General features: G+C 45.0%; 2 protein-coding genes across 3 annotated transcripts in view; one reads left to right on the top strand and one right to left on the bottom strand.

Moving 5' to 3' along the window:
• Window positions 1-3985: 3985 nt before the first annotated feature.
• Window positions 3986-8384, top strand: TEKTIP1 (tektin bundle interacting protein 1). The gene is made up of 4 exons (XM_054981783.1): window positions 3986-4128; window positions 6243-6472; window positions 7474-7599; window positions 8159-8384. Exons 1-4 carry the CDS (start codon window positions 4031-4033, stop codon window positions 8302-8304), a joined length of 600 nt encoding a protein of 199 aa, XP_054837758.1. The 5' UTR covers window positions 3986-4030; the 3' UTR covers window positions 8305-8384.
• A 2163-nt stretch (window positions 8385-10547) lies between these two features.
• LOC129330668 (GRAM domain-containing protein 2A-like) overlaps window positions 10548-16065 on the bottom strand; it is a 31456-nt gene continuing 25938 nt past the window's right edge. For both annotated transcript variants that reach the window (XM_054980807.1, XM_054980806.1), the window contains exons 12-13: window positions 15324-15431; window positions 10548-11600 (exon numbers count right to left, since the gene is read on the bottom strand). In XM_054980807.1, coding sequence (XP_054836782.1) covers window positions 11585-11600; window positions 15324-15431 — 124 coding nt within the window. In that variant the 3' untranslated portion in view covers window positions 10548-11584. The remainder of the gene's footprint in view (window positions 11601-15323; window positions 15432-16065) is intronic.

Genomic DNA, 16065 nt, shown 5'->3' on the forward strand with positions numbered 1-16065 from the left:
TTGTAAGAAGTGTGGTGTTTATCAGGGGTTGATGCAAAGTTGTAGAGGCCAGCATCGATTCTCTCTTCTCCACCCCCCCCCCCCTGCCCCACAGTATGTGCTACATCTGTGACCAAGGCTGCTGGAACAACCTCTTCTGCCCCCCAACTAGCCTCTGGGTCCTCGGAGAGATTGTTCCTTTTGGACAGAACAAAAGCAGAAAATGGGGGTGGGGAGGAATTATACCCAGGGCTGCGGCTGTATGTATATGGTTATGCCACAGGAGTACAGAAAACAGTATTGGGTTCAGGATTCACCTTCCTAAGCATCCATTTGGGTTGCAGTTTTCTCTGAAATAGTCCAGTAGCACTTTTAAGTCTAACCAACTTTATTTTCGCATAAGCTTTCGAGAACCACAGCTCTTTTCGTCAGATACATTGTCAGAATGCTGCATCTGACAAAGAGAGCTGTGGTTCTCGAAAGCTTATGCTACAATAAAGTTGGTTAGTCTTAGAGGTGCTACTGGACTCTTCGCTATTTTGCAAATACAGACTAACACAGCAAATTCCTCTGGATCTATGACCAATTTTATCTGGGTGTCTTTTCTAAAAAGAGATGAGTGGGCCAGGTAAGTGGGGGTGGAGATTGAGGATTTGTTTTGTTTTAGTTCTTGGCTTCTCCAGTTCAATAATCTGTAAAAAAAAAAAAAAAAGACCCCCTTTCTCTGCCAAAGCACCTGAAGTGCTGCTGTTTGTGGGAGAAAAGAGCGCTGAGCTTGAGGGGAGGAACTAGAGGCCTGGCTTGGTATCAAGAGGCATCATTTATTCAAGAGCCTCAATATACTGCGACATTCTGCCCAGAAGGCACAGACAGAGCATGAACCTTGCATGCCAGAAGGTTCAAGACTTGTCAGCTCTGGTTTAAAAGATCGGTAGTATCTGCTATGCGGGAGAGCGCTCTTTGCCTGAGACCCATTGCCTGTTGGAGTTGACAAGACTGAAACACGTGCTGTGACTCAGAATTAAAGGAGTTCTTTTAAACAGTCAATTCCTATGACCGGATATGTAGGGTTGCCAACCCCACTGTTATGACCTGTACTTTCTTTGGGGTAGATTTTTCTTTTAATCTTCCCCTTACACCCTCTGGGTAGTTTGCTGCCACCAGGAATATATTATTCCAAAATATTTTATTCAAATTTCCCCTTTGGTAATGTGTTTAAGCATCAGGCTCCTTCGTGGTTCTATGTGGCCCTGAGCATAGGAATGGGATATAGCAATGACAGCTACACTGGGATATAACAAAACAAAATAAATGTTTATTTTTCAAGAAGCGTATTGGTTTCATAAAAGTAGTTCTTAGTTCTTAAAGTTACTTCCTATAAACTCATTCACACAGATCTCTTCTAAGGCTTCACACACAGTTAGCCTCCTTCACTAGACTCAATAGTTCTCTCACAAATACTTCAAATATAGGCAGCACACAGCTAGCCTCTCTTTCTCTGACTCTCATTCACAGAAATATGAAACCTGCTCAGGCAGCCCACAGCTGGCCTCCCTTTCCCTGACTGAGTGTCCTTTCACAAACACGCTCAATTCAGGTTCCACACAGGTTATATTTCTGTCATAAATACTTCAACATACTCAGGCAGCACACAGCTAGCCTGCTTGCTTTGGACTGAAACCTTTTCTCCTCTGTCAGTCTATACTGCGTTCACTCCGCCCACACACTCAGTCATCAACCAATCACATCACTCGCTCTTCCCTCTCTCTCACCCCCACTCTTCACCTAGCTCAAACCAAGCATTTAAAGACACATGCACACATTTACTTGGAATCATTACACCCACCTTCAGAAATTGCTGGAGATTTAGGAGCCGTGCCTGGGGAGGGGCCTCTGGAGACGTGATGCCATACAGTGTGCCCTCCTAAGCTGATTTTCCTCAAGGGAAACTGATCCTTGTAACCTGGAGGTCAAGTGTGATTCCAGGAAGAACTCCAGGAGATTGATAACCATAGGTGTGTGTGTTAGGTGGGCAGCTATGTTGGTCTGTAGTAGGACAGCAGGATATGAGTACAGTGGCGCCTTAAGAGATCTACAGGATTTCTAGGGTATGAACTTTTTTAAAAAATAAAAAGGATACAGAAAGGGAAAAGGAATTTTATAACAGTTGCATAAATCATATATATATAAAAAAAACCACAAAGAATTTCTCCCCACCATCCCCTTCATCAATTTAAAAAAAATACTTCCTGTGAGATAAAGTAATACTTCTATTGAAATACATTTATATTCAACTTTTTGAGTTACAGATTTAATAGCTGATCTATTTATTGATCATTGTTCTTAGTTTTCAGCTACATAATCAAAAAAAGCTTTCAATTTTTCTGAAATTCTAGGATTGGCCTGGTGTGTGTATAAGATACTAACTTTGCCATTGGCGCATATTCATACAGCTTATTTGTCCATTCTGTCAAATCTGGACAGGATTCTGCCTTCCGTTTTGCTGCATATACTACTCTTGCCACTGTCACCATATATTTAAATAGTTTGCTGTGTATTTTTATATTACTTGGTAAGATATTTAATAACGTATTTTTAGGGTTCAGTCCAAATCAAAACTTTAATATCTTTTTAATTTCTTTGAGTATGTCTATCCAATATTTCCTTGCTTTCTTACATGTGCATCGCGTGATAGAATGTTGCATCTAAATTTTGACATTTCCAGCACTTTCCACTGGCTTTTGCAATGTCCTTATGAATAATATACAATCCGAAGAACATTTTATACCATTTCTCGCATAATATTTGATATTCTGTAAATTTAATTTCTTTAGTCTATAAATTTTCCCATTTCTGAACTTTTGCATCTATTTCATCACACGATTTTTACTTGTTCTAATTCTTTGGCATGTTGCAGTAAATTTTTATATACTTTTTCTAAGAGGCGTTTTGAATCTACAGTGATTAGTTGTTCTAACACTGTTTTCTCTCTTAGCCAACCACTGTATAGTTGGTCGTTGAGTTTAGACACTGTTTGGTAGTATATCAGCCAGGAATTTTTTTTCCTTGAGCTTGAATTTCTTGCCATGTTTTTATTTTTCCTTTTTTATCCATCATATGTTCATAGTTTATGTAATCAGTTTTGTTTCTTGTAATAATACCATAATAGGCATTGATTAAAGATGCCAACGGCCACGTTGGCAGACTTACTCTATTTCTGCATTGGAACCATGTTCTTAGCAGTCCATCCCTCAAGATATGAATGCCATCTTGCCTGTGAATAGTTTTTAATGATATCTTAATCCATAAATAATTAAAAATTCCTTCTTTGGTATCAATTTTCTCCAATTTTATATTTCTTCTGTTTGGATTTATAATCCATTCTGATATCCAAACCTAATGCAGCTGCTTGACGGTACAATTAAAGTGGGTTAGCAGAGTATGAGCTTTCTAGAGTCAGAGTTCCTTTCTTCAGATCCCTGATACCTAAAGAAGCAAGCTTTCACTCTTCAAAACTCATACCTGGAAAATCTTGGTCTCTAAAGTGCCACTGGACTCATAACCGTAGATGTGTTGCGAGTCAGACCTGAACCTCACTCACTCTCTTAATATTATTAGTAACATAATGCTTTCAGTGTTCAGATGGAGGTTTTAATCTTTTATTTAGACTTACTTCCTTCTGCTGATACAACATTAAAAACCCATACAACACTCCAATGAGAAAATCGTAAAAAAGATTAAAACCCAATTCTTTTGCTGAAAATGTTTCAGAGGAAATATTGTACAGAATAATGTGCCTCCCCCAGGTGGCTTGTAGCTTCAGAGATGGAGGAACTCTTCTCTGCTGCTGTGATTCCCCCTCCCAATTTGGATCTGTGTGTGTCCCGGAACCCCCCCAAAGCTGCCTGCTCTTTTCCTTAGGTTGCATGCTCCAGTTGCTAAGGGATGGTTGCCAAGAGGTGAGTATAGCAAACAATGACCCTTTTCTCACCTGCTAGCAAAAGGCAAACTCTCATAGGCTTGGAGGGAGTGGGGGACTTGGTGTCTGACCATGGATTGCCTTGGCTTGGATTACAGAGATCTGGTGTTAGATCGGCCTTATGTCCCCCAAAGCACTCTGGAGTCTGATTTTCCCACTCCGCTGTATAGGTGAGTGTCTTCCGCTTCCCTGCTCATTTTTGCAGATAGGTTGTCTTCCATCTCAGAGACCACTTCCTATGGTCTCGGAACCAATCACCTGCCTTCTGAACAAACGGTGTTTGAAATGAGGTTTATATTTGTGTTTTGCTGACTCCAGAGTAACTGCAACCGACTTTGTACAGAGCAGGCTAAAGATTTTTGTTTAGGAGAAAGTTGTGCAGTGGTTTGTAGTGGTGTCCCATGGTCAAGGGACACCAGACCATATCTGGCATTCCTCCACAGGTTCCTGTCAGGTCTTGCCAGGTACTTCCCAAACACTTCACTGCATCACTCAGGTGTATGAGTTAAAGATGTGTTTATTAAAGAAAGATACCAGTATCAAGATACTATGACAGGAAAATTGGCTGGAATGCCTAATGGTAGTAAAGCGGGGTCAGTTACAGGGTACAGTCTCGGCCCCACCCCACCCCCTCACAATGGGGCCGTTGAAGGTTTTGGCGCACATGGCATGGGAAGAGAAAGGAGTTCTATTCAGTCTCTACATTTAGTCCAAGATCATTTTCCGAGGCTTCAACAGGAACTCATCTCCAAAACCCCTTGCCTGAGAGAGAAGCGGTTAGCAACAAAGTAGACAGAATACCGGTTTCACTTTGCACCTACTCAGAGGCACTGCAGCACAATACTATAACACATTGCAGTTGATGCATGGCTGACAGCCTATTTGACAGTTCCTTAGTATATTGACACCAGAGGCCAGCCTTGTGTCCTGGAATTTTATTGTTTAAATTCAAGATACTTCAATCTAAATGTTGATAAAAGTAATTCAAGTAACAATATAATTTTTTTTTAAAGACACTTTATTTTAAATGGCTGCCTGCCTTTCTGCTGAAAGAACCTTCTCTCCAGTTTGCAAAATGAACATGAACTTCCCAAGAACATCAGCAAGCGCTGAACATCTGACAGGAAATGTGTGTGCATGCGTGCACCCACACAACACATCCTTCCTTTGATGATCAATGCAGTTCATGACCTTAAAACCTTCAGATCAGAATAGCTGCTAATGCAAGGATCCCCAAACTCTACCTATTTTAACTGGAATTATTCTAGGCTGGGGACTGGTTTTGGGTCACAGGGTGTGACTTGCCTCCAAGCAAAAACTGACTAAACAATGAGTAATTTTAAGCAGCTAAATGTTTTAGTACAAAATCCATGACCTGTAAAAAATTAAAAAGAGGGCTTTTGTCTACTAGTTCTAACTTGCTACCAAAAATGTTCTATTAATTATGATTACCATGGGGCAGTTGCTGCTACTTTATTGCTTCCCCAACTTGAGTCTCAAGAGTTCCTCCTCATTTCTAGAGGAGTTAGCTGTGTTAGTCTGTAGTAGCAAAATCAAAAAGAGTCCAGAAGCACCTTTAAGACTAACCAACTTTACTGTAGCATAAGCTTTCGAGAATCACAGTTCTCTTCGTCAGACGCATCTGATGAAGAGAACTGTGATTCTCGAAAGCTTATGCTACAGTAAAGTTGGTTAGTCTTAAAGGTGCTTCTGGACTCTTTTCCATTTTCCCCATTTCTAAACCTTGTCCCTCTAGATCTTTCTGTTACCCATTTCCACCTCTCCACTTTTGATGTAGTGGCATTTGAAGGAATACAGATGGCTTTTCAAAGTGACATTTGCTAAACAGAGCCTCCAGTTTCAGAAGCAGGTTACCTGCATCTGGGTTGCAAGCAAGTGAAGGCAGGTCCCTCAACCTTTTAAGAAAAAAAAATTCCACTGAAGCTGGGCCTGTTCTTTTTCGACTTGATGGAAAACTCCTGTGGTGACTGCGCTTAACGGGGCAGGGATGTATGGCTAGTCCAAAGCTTCCCCCACAATTCTGAGCTTTTTTTAAAAGCCAGTTTTTTAGTGTTCGAGGGATCAATTTCCTGCTTGTTCCCCAGGAGGGCTTTGCCATAATGATTTGTTACAACTGTGTAGAAGAGGCTTGCCTCCTGGTCTACTCACAACAGCCCTGGGAGGTAGGGGAGGCATTTTAAGTGACTGGGAACTGCAAGTCCTAGTTCATAACGGCTGTTCTCGCCACACCCCGCTGCCTCTGCACTTTCCTCCCTTTCTACAGTGATGAGTACCTAGCATTGAAGGCCCCCCGCAATGCGCCTGTCATCAAGGAGGCTGTGCGCTGGAAGTTCACCCCCATGGGATGGGATGCTATCCCTCAGACCTGGTACACAGGCTTAACCAACTGCCCCTACCGCGAAGCCTGGTACACACTCACTGACGGTGTTGGCAGGGAGGCCTACCACCGATGGTGTAAGTCCCATGCCAAACGGAAGAAGACTCTGCCAGCCGGTAAGGAAATGCTGATACTGGTCTTGTGTATCTCCCCTCAAACCAGACATTTGACTAAAGCAAACTTGTGTCCCGCCAAGACTATGTTCAAGTGGGCAACTGCAGGGATATATAGATCAAGATGGGCGGCCATGTTAGTCTGTCTGTAGCAGTGGAAAGGAGCCAAGAGTCCAGTAGCACCAATAAGACTAATAAAATCTATGGTAGGGTATGAGCTTTTGTGAGCCACAGCTCACTTCTTCAGCTACACGTGTATCTGGTACACATGCACACATTTGATTTTTGGTAGTGTTCAGTGCATTGGTACTTTGGTAAGAAGTATCTTGTTAGAGTCTTCCAACTGAAGCAAGGGTGCTTTTGGGGTGGTTTAAACTAAAAGTGTACATTTACATCAGTAGTACAAAGGGGTGAGGAGAGAAAAGACCAAATACTTGGGCAAATGCACAGTATAGGTCACAAATTTGGGCAATGGAGAAGTTGAACCTTTTGTGGAATTTCTATTTCAAAAATTATGCCACCTAACATAAACTTCCAAAAATGGGAGAGAAATTTTGGCTGAGGAGAATGTAAAACTCACTCTCAGATGGTTGCAGGGCGGGGCAGAGGGGGCAGGCAACGTGGCCCCAGTGAGCTGGCCCCCGATTCACAAAATGGGAGTGTGCCCTTTTGTGTGTGTGTGTGTGTGTGTGTGTGTGTGTGTGAGAGAGAGAGAGAGAGAGAGAGAGAAGTGCTATGAAGTTGCAGCTGATTTACGGTGACCCCTAATGGGGTTTTCATGGCAAGAAATGGGCAGAGGTGGTTTGCCATTGCCTGACTCTGCATAGCAACCCTGGTCTTACTAACCCTGCTTAGCTTCCAAACTCTGACACGATCGGACTATCCTAGGCCATCCAGGATAGGGCTAGAAAATGTAAAAGCTACTACCCTAAAGAAACAATGCCTCAAGGATTGTGTTGGCCTCTCACCAACTGTCTTTATTTTCATGCCATGCTTCCTTGCAGCTTATGACCAGCATTTGCGGGAGAGCAGCTGGTATGACCCAACTGTCCCTGCTCAGTATCTGAAACCCGCCACTCGCTGGGGTGCCTTTCTCTGGCAAGACAAGCCCGTTCCTGGAAAGGAATATGGTAAGAAAGCATTGGCACGGGGGAGATCTTTTGGTTGTTGCCCAAAGCACCTTGCCCACCTTGCACCTTCTTCCGCTCTTCAGAGCCCTGCAGTGGTTTTGTACAGAGATGCCACAAGTACGAGGAGGCACCATTCTCAGCAGCCTTTGCTTTGCATATAATTTCTATTACATGTTCATTATACCCTTCTTTCCCGTCCTCCAACAATTCTGTGAGGTTTTAGGGTGATAAAAGCTTTTGGTGCATCATGAACCTGGCATTCCCTCAACCTAGCTTACTCCTCCCCTGCCCCCCCTCGTACTGAAAGTTACTGGACTTCAGCTACTTCCATACAAACCTTCCTTACAGGGTTGGTATGTGGACAAAATGGAGGTAAGAACGCAGACTGCTAAACTGAGTTCCTTTAAGGAAGGGTGGGATTAAAAGAGATGATTGGCAAGCTCCCTTATGATGGGGGGCAGTTTGGTTTGGGACACTGGAGACTGAACATGAGACATTTCAGCCTGCAGAGTACTTCTACCAGCCATCACCCCACCAATTCTGCCTGCTTTCTCTACAGTTGTAAACCGCAATTGCAGTGCGAAAGAGCTACCAGGGAAGCCTGGCTACGTCCCGTCTCTGTCTCTATACACGCCCGTCTTCACAGCCAAGGACTATCGCACCTGGAGAATGTTCAGCCATCAACCTTCCACTAACAACCAATAAAACCTCTGCTGGAAGTGCCTTGCGTGACTCTGCCCCCAGGGTGCCCAGCAGCAGCAGCCTGGAACAGGGTTGTCTTGGGAAACTCCTGGAGATTTGGGGGTAGTTTGGGGTATACGAGGGGAGGGGAGGGACCTCTACAGCATACAACACTATAGATTTCACTATCTCAAGCTGTCTTTTTCTGAAGGGAAGCTACTTGCTGTAGTTGGGAGACTAGTTATCATTTGGGGGAAATTCCAGCTACCAGCTGTGGACCTGGTCCTAGGATTGCCAACTAACTTTATGGCTTGTGTGTGTGTGGGGGGGGGAGTAGTAACTCCTTTTCCTAAGCCCTCTGGCAGCCCACCTTGTGTGAAATGTCCCGAGCCTCCTGCATTTACTGCAGCGCACACAAAATTATGCCGTCATGACTTGACATATCCTGACTCCTCTGTCAGGTGCTTAGCATCACCTGTCATACCCAACAAGACCCTGTGTAATATTCATTTGTGCTCTGATGCTATGGGTATAACTAAAGGCTGAAGCTATTTCTTGACTGTGATGTGAAAGTACGCAAGGGAGGGGCGGTCTCTACCGTTACCTGTATGTTCTCCCACACCCCTCTTTCCTGGGTCTGAGGTGCTTGCACGGACACTCATGGCCTTGAGACTTTTCCTACATCAGCTCTGTTTTTTCCCACCTGGATGCTTCCTCTGGAACGTAGCTGACTGTTTCCTTAAGGAGGTGGGGATTTGGGAATTCACTCACGCTTAGGGCCCCGTGGCGCAGAGTGGTAAGCTGCAGTACTGCAGCCCAAGTTCTGCTCATGACCTGAGTTCGATCCTGGCAGAATCCGGGTTCAGGTCGCCGGCTCAAGGTTGACTCAGCCTTCCATCCTTCCTGAGGTCAGTAAAATGAGTACCCAGTTTCCCGGGGGTAAAGTGTAGATGACCGGGGAAGGCAATGGCCAACCACCCCATAACAAAAAGTCTGCAAAGAAAATGTCATGATGTGACGTCCCCCCATGAGTCAGTAATGACTTGGTGCTTGCACAGGGGACTACCTTTACCTTTACTAGAATCCTATATATGCTTTGTACTTGTACAGAAACGCCATTCCCCTCAAAGAGGGAGTAAGTTCCTGAAGCTAGCAGCTTACCAATAAAAAGGGCTTTTTTTCTGGGAAAAGAGGGGGTGGAACTCAGTGGGTTGCCCTCGGAGAAAATGGTCACATGGCTGGTGGCCCCGCCCCCTGATCTCCAGACAGAGGGGAGTTGAGATGGCCCTCCGCGCTTCTTGGTGGCGTGGAGGGCAATCTAAGCTCCCCTCTGTCTGGAGGTCAGGGGGCGGGGCCACCAGCCATGTGACCATTTTCAAGAGGTTCCAGAACTCCATTCCACCGCATTCCAGCTGAAAAAAAGCCCTGCCAATAAAGTTCTTTAACTCATGCAGTGAAGTCTTTCTGAGAGTTACCTGGCTGATCCTTACAGACTGACAGCAATGGCATTTCTCTCCAAGCACAAAAATCTGAGACATGTGCACCCTGTTTTCCATTTTAGCCTCTTCAAAAAAGACCTTGTATGTAGTTTGAAGAATGGAAAAACAAAAGTTCAATCTCTGTCCTTCACATGAATCTTGCAACCCACACGCACTAATACTGGACAATAGCCCCTAATCTCTTTAAGAAGCCCTACTGGAGGGATAGAGAGTTTTGCGAGTACAGATACATGGTGACAGACCCCTGTATGGATGTGTATACCCACAGGGTCACAGCCACCCCACTCCACCCCAAGATATACAGCAGTAACCCTAGGGCCTCTTGTGTGGGTGTCTTATGGTGGTACAGCCAGCACTTCAGTAAATGTTGTGTGAGAGGAAGAATGCTTCTTCCAGTCGTTGTCCTCAGGATTGGTTATAATTCTGCAACCTGGGCATATCAGTTCTGCAATCTAAAATGTCTTCACATAGGCTCTTTTACATAGTGGAGGCTGGAATTGGGGTGTGGTGTACCAGACAACCTTTTGCGGATTTAAAATATGACACTTTTGTGCATTCACAAGAGGCTGTTACCCCATCCCCACCACCTACTCTATCCCCCGGAAAAAGAAGTTTCCCCCCTTTCAATTAGTTCCGGCCGGTTCCCCCAGTACACCCACTTTCTGCTGTTTACAGCAAGGAATTAGAACAGCAGTTGCCAAGCATTTGCCTCTATTCCATTTGGCGTAGCAAAGCAAATGTTATGTTTTGCAATATAAATTGCTAGATTTTAATCTTCCAAATAGGGTTGGATTTAACACAACTGAACACATTCAATTCACTCCCCAACCTCTTGCTGCAAGAGAGCAAACCACACCCTCTGTTTCAAAATACTGTTCCTCTTCACTAGTTTAGCCAAATCTCTCAATAGCAGATGCAGCAATAATACGTCTGTGTGCTGAATCACAAAAGGCCAAGGAGTCAACCATCAGAGTGGCCAGGCAGCTGTCTTGGGAAAGGGCACCAGCGAAGTTTGAAGGTGCCAGACTCCCCCTACATGTTGCCAGAGGTAGACTGTCTCTGAACACAGAGGCTCCACTTTTAGCCATTATGAGTATCTTAGTAAAACTGATCCAATTGCCACATTTGGAAGGATGGGTTTTCCAAAAACTTGCCAGTGTATGAATGCTCTTGGGAAAACTTCCAAACTATTATGTTGGGGTTTTGTTTGGGCTAAGGAAGAACTTCAGATGTTGTAACTCTCTATAAAAACGAGAAACTTTTGTACTCCCCAAAAAAGTGACGTTAAAGCCAATTTCAGGATGTGTAAGTTTTGCCCCGAAGGAGCAAACAGCTGTCTCAGGCCAGAAAACAACAGGGGGAGTGGAAAAATGAGCATCCCCCTTCTTTGGTCCTAGTCCAAATCAAAGTTCTCCATCAGTCTGTTTTTAATTTTTAAAAATCCATTTGAGACCTTATTCATCAACGCATACGCCAAATACAGTGTCTGATTCAGTCTTCAGGCTGCTCTTCACGTTCTTCTCATTCCATCTTTGGTAGCTGAGGAGGTAGCCCAAATTTATCTCTGCTATCCAGGAGAAAAGACCTTGGAGCTGGTGTGTTATGAAGGTATCCCTGAAGTACATCTCAAAAAGAAACGGTAGCCTTGTTTCACCGGACGTTAACATTCGGCTTCTAACAAAACCTGTGGAGTTTCTTCCACAAACTGAACTTTTAGAGGATGGAGCCCCCCCCTCAACCAGCAGGAAAGACAACAGGCAAAAGTTTCATGCAAGACCCCCAGCAGGGGCCGGATCCAGCCTGCCTCAGCTTGCTTTGTACCTGTCAGAAGAGAAAACATATGGGGCTCAGCAAGACAGAGCATTAATCAATTGAATTTTTACCCTGTCCTTCCCCCCAAGGAGCTCAGTGGGACATATACAAGTCCTCCCTTCTTCTGTTATATATTCACAACCATCCTGTGAGGTAGGCTAAGCTAAGAATAACTGGCCCAAAATCAAGCTGCGAGCTCCACAGCCAAAAGGGGATTTTGTTCCCAAGTTATCCTAATGCCACATACTAATTGCTATAAATCACAGCCTCTCGCCAAGGGAAAACTTGGCTGGTTAAAGATAAATCCTGGAGGATAACTGATGGGTCATGAAGACAGTGATAAAACAGTTTTTTAAAAATAACAAAAATAGCAGGGGGGAAATCCATGGTTGGAAAGTGAAGGGGGGAAGGCCTTTACCCAAGGGCTGTATGGCCAAAGAGCCCCCAAAAGGCTTGCTTCCCTCTGTATTGGTAGCCATGGGCTACTAGCTGCCCCACGCTTGGGGGGTGGGCTCGAAGGATGCAGCTGGAGGTAAGAGATGGGGCTTCGGAGCTGGCTAACAGGAAGGGCAAGAAGGCATGGGCATTATCTGCGTGGCATCTGGAGACGCGTGTCTGCTTCCTGTCCCAGCACAGAGCCAGTTTGGTGTAGTGGTTAAGAGTGCAGGACTCTAATCTGGAGAGCCGGGTTTGATTCCCCCCATCCTCCACTTGAAGCCAGCTGGGTGACCTTGGGTCAGCCACAGCTTTTAGAAGCTCTGTCGGTCCCACTGCTCTGAGGGTCTCTCTACACAAGACCTCTTACATGAGGACGCTCAAGTGAAGGGAGATGCAGTGTTACCCAGGAATCTGCCAGTTTTACCTCTCTAGAGCCCCCAGAGATCTCCCCTCAGAGGGTTTGTTTATTTCATCTTTGCCTCTGAAGGGGAGGTGAAATTGACAGAGTCGTCCGGGAGGCAAAACAAACCCTCTGAGGAGCAATCCCTGCCAGCTCTAGAGAGGTGAAACTGGCAGAGTCTTTGGCTCTGTCTTTTAAAATACGCTTCCCGGATAACATGGCGTCTCCCTTCACTTGAGCATCGTCATGTAAGAGGTCTCATGTAGAAAGACTCTTGAGTAGGTGTTAAGTTGTCCTGAAGGGCAGTATATAAATCAAATGTTGTTGTTGTTGTTAATAATAATAATAGTTTTCTCAAACCATTTTAAAAACAGCTTTAAAATAAAATTTAAAAATGTAAAAGCCCTGAGCCTCTCCTTATATACACGCGAAAGGACACTTCGATCATCAGATAAACAGCTATTGGTGGTCCCTAGCCTCAGAGAGGCCCGCCTGGCCTCGACCAGAGTCAGGGCCTTTTCGGTCCTGGCCCCAGCCTGGACTCTTTCTTGAAACCAAAGCCCGGCAAGATTTGCTGTCCTTCCGCCAGGCCTGTAAGACAGAGATGTTCCACTGGGCATATGGTTGAGGCCCGCCCTGTAGTGGATGCATATTTAAATCCCTCCCCCACCAGATGTTTTTACCACCACCCTGTTCTAAAACTCTGTTTTATCCAAGTGAAGTTAAGTTAAAGCTATACTGTGGCTGTTGCCCTCTTGATACCTTCTTAGTTATTATTTAAATTGTGATTTTAATATTTTATATGGTTTTTATGAATTTGTAGATTGTTTCTGTTATTGTGATTGTGTTTTAACTGTTGTAATCCACCCTGAGCCCATTCGCAGGAAGGGCGGAATAGAAATATAATGAAATAAATAAATAAATAATTTGAAAAAGCAGGGCTTTTTTTCTGGGAAAAGAGGTGGTGGAACTCAGTGGGTTGCCCTCGGAGAAAATGGTCACGTGGCTGGTGGCCCCACCCCGATCTCCAGACAGAGGGGAGTTTAGATTGCCCGGCGCGCCACTCAGCGGCACGGAGGGCAATCGAAACTCCCCTCTGTCTGGAGATCGGGGGCGGGGCCACCAACCACGTGACCATTTTCAAGAGGTTCCAGAACTCTGTTCCACCGCATTCTAGCTGAAAAAAAAGCCCTGTGAAAAAGGACAAGAGAAATGTGCTGGTGAATTCTCCCTCTCCCTTTCCTCCATTCATTTATTGAGCTTTCGATGGCCCAGTTACCACAGTATCTGATATGGGCCTTGCTTGGCAAGTACGCGCATCCAAATCTCTCTCATGAATCCACATGGAAACAACTATCATATTTTCCCCAAACTAGCTTTAAGAGTCCCACGCTGGAGCAGCCGGAATGAGCCCAAACTTACAGGATGCACAAAAAGTGCACCTGTTTTAACGTACTGATGTACAGGCCTGTGCAAAACAAAAGGAAGCCAAAGGTTACAACATCCACCCCCGGCATTCTTCTGTAATGATGCTCCCTTGGATATGCGGAGCCTTGAAATTATTGGGAGGGGAGACTAATGATGAGCGAGAAAGACGTCCAATCAGACAAAGGGGGTGTGTTTGCAGAATGGAGTTCGATACTTGGATAAACATTCCTATACTGGGATTATGGAATCTCTCCACGGGGTGTGATCTTGTATGCCTTTCAGCTGTGATCCATCTAGATTATGGGCTCCTCAGAAAAACAGGTGCCGCCTCATCAAATGTATGCAACGATCGCAGGAAATGGAGGCAGGTGGTCAGTGTGAGAGAGAATACGGGCCTGTTTTGTGAGGTGTAATTTTGACTAGGAACAGGGAGGTGTCCAAACTAACCTCCCCCTTCTAGCATGAAGCTCACAAGGAGATTTGGGGCCAACCTCACAGAACTGATCTGAGGGTAAAACAGAGGAGAGCAGAACCATATTGGCTGCCCTGAGCTCTTTGGAAGGAGGGCAGGATTTTTAAAAAGTAAATAAAGTTAAGAAAAGAGAGGGTAAAGTTTCTAGACCTCATGATCCTTGATAAAGAAAAGGGAAAGAAGCCGATATCCAGTTAGGGTTGCCAGCTCCAGGTTGGGAAATTCCTGGCTATTTGGGGGGGTGGAGCTTGGAGTGGGTGGGGTTTGGGGGGGAGGGGCCTGCACAGAGTATAATACCAGAGTCCACCCTCCAAAGCAGTCATTTTCTCCAGGGCAATTGATCTCTGTCAGCTGGAGACCAGTTGTAATTCCGGGAGATCTCCAGCCATCACCTGGAGAATGGGAGCCCTATATGTGATTGTGATTCTTTATTACAGCACTTAGCCAGTACATTTACCATAGAAATTTAAGTGCACATTTTACCCTATATCCAGTAAGGCAACTTTCCACTGAACTTTGAGTGATTTGAGGCCTTCCTCTGAGACTGGTCACACCATGCATGGTGACCTCCCCAGTACAAAAGATCGACAAAACTACAAGGTGGGGGTTAGGAACCTTTCCTTAATTTTTTTTCAATGGAAAATATCAGTTTGTCGCCACATTCTGGGCATCATTTAAGTTTCTTACATGTTCCTCTTTTCCTTTTCATGGAGATATTTAACATATGTACAAAAGATCGACAAAACTACAAGGTGGGGGTTAGGAACCTTTCCTTAATTTTTTTTCAATGGAAAATAACAGTTTGTCGCCACATTCTGGGCATCATTTAAGTTTCTTACATGTTCCTCTTTTCCTTTTCATGGAGATATTTAACATATGTCAGGTTGAATTGTGTTACACAGCTCACTGCTCTCTTTGCTAATAAAAAACTGAGACAAGAAAAAGGGGAAAAGAAGATATTGTAACCAGACTTGGGGACGGGGGGGACACTCACTGCTGTTGCAGGTCCAGTTCTGGCCAGGCCCCCATCGAGGTCAGCTGCTCCTCCAGCTGGACGATGCGCAGACCGATGTATCCCGAGGAGAGAAGGAGGACCACCACCCTGAGCAAGAGAAGAGGCAGTTAAATGCACAAAACAAACTCTGGGAAGGCCTAGCAAACTGCCCTAGCAGGATTTGAGCATCCACAAGAGTTTCTTGCTCTCCTCGTCTTCCTTGGGGGTCCTTAGCAAGAGTCTGCTCAGCAGGCCCCTCTCTTTAATAGGGCTGCAGTGCAGAGAGAACCAGCTGGTGGATCTCCTAGCAGTTGTCACTTCTGGCTTCTCTGTCCTTTCCCCCTGGTTGACAGCTGCTGTGCCCAGTGGCCATCACTGCCCACTTGGGCAAGTAAGGGCACAATGGCATGCAGCAGCCACGGCTGACTACCTGGCAGAGGAGGCAGGGAAGAAGAGGGGAAGCCAGCATGCATGCCAAGGGAAGGAGAAGGGACCTGCGGGCCCAATCCCACCGTTGCCACCGACCAGAATCTGTGATCGATGCTACTGCATAGTGGCAGGCACTTCCAAGGCCACAGGGTCTGACAGCTGCTGACCCCTACTCCACCACGTGACTCTAACACCTCAACAACCGCACTTCTCATTTCCACAAACCATGCACAACTCAGCCTGCTTAGAGATGAATCACAGTCGCCTCAACAAAGATCTTTAAAAAATTATTTATTTCCTTCATTTATACTCT

The sequence above is a fragment of the Eublepharis macularius genome, chromosome 5 (genome assembly GCF_028583425.1).
Source record: "Eublepharis macularius isolate TG4126 chromosome 5, MPM_Emac_v1.0, whole genome shotgun sequence".
NCBI classification, from domain to species: Eukaryota; Metazoa; Chordata; class Lepidosauria; order Squamata; family Eublepharidae; genus Eublepharis; species Eublepharis macularius.

Excerpts from the sequence above, each read along its gene's own strand:
- TEKTIP1 (XM_054981783.1), top strand. The coding sequence starts at position 4,031 with ATGGATTGCCTTGGCTTGGATTACAGAGATCTGGTGTTAGATCGGCCT. Across the intron at positions 6,473-7,473 it reads GAAGAAGACTCTGCCAGCCG|CTTATGACCAGCATTTGCGG; the intron begins GTAAGGAAATGC and ends GCTTCCTTGCAG. Across the intron at positions 7,600-8,158 it reads CGTTCCTGGAAAGGAATATG|TTGTAAACCGCAATTGCAGT; the intron begins GTAAGAAAGCAT and ends CTTTCTCTACAG.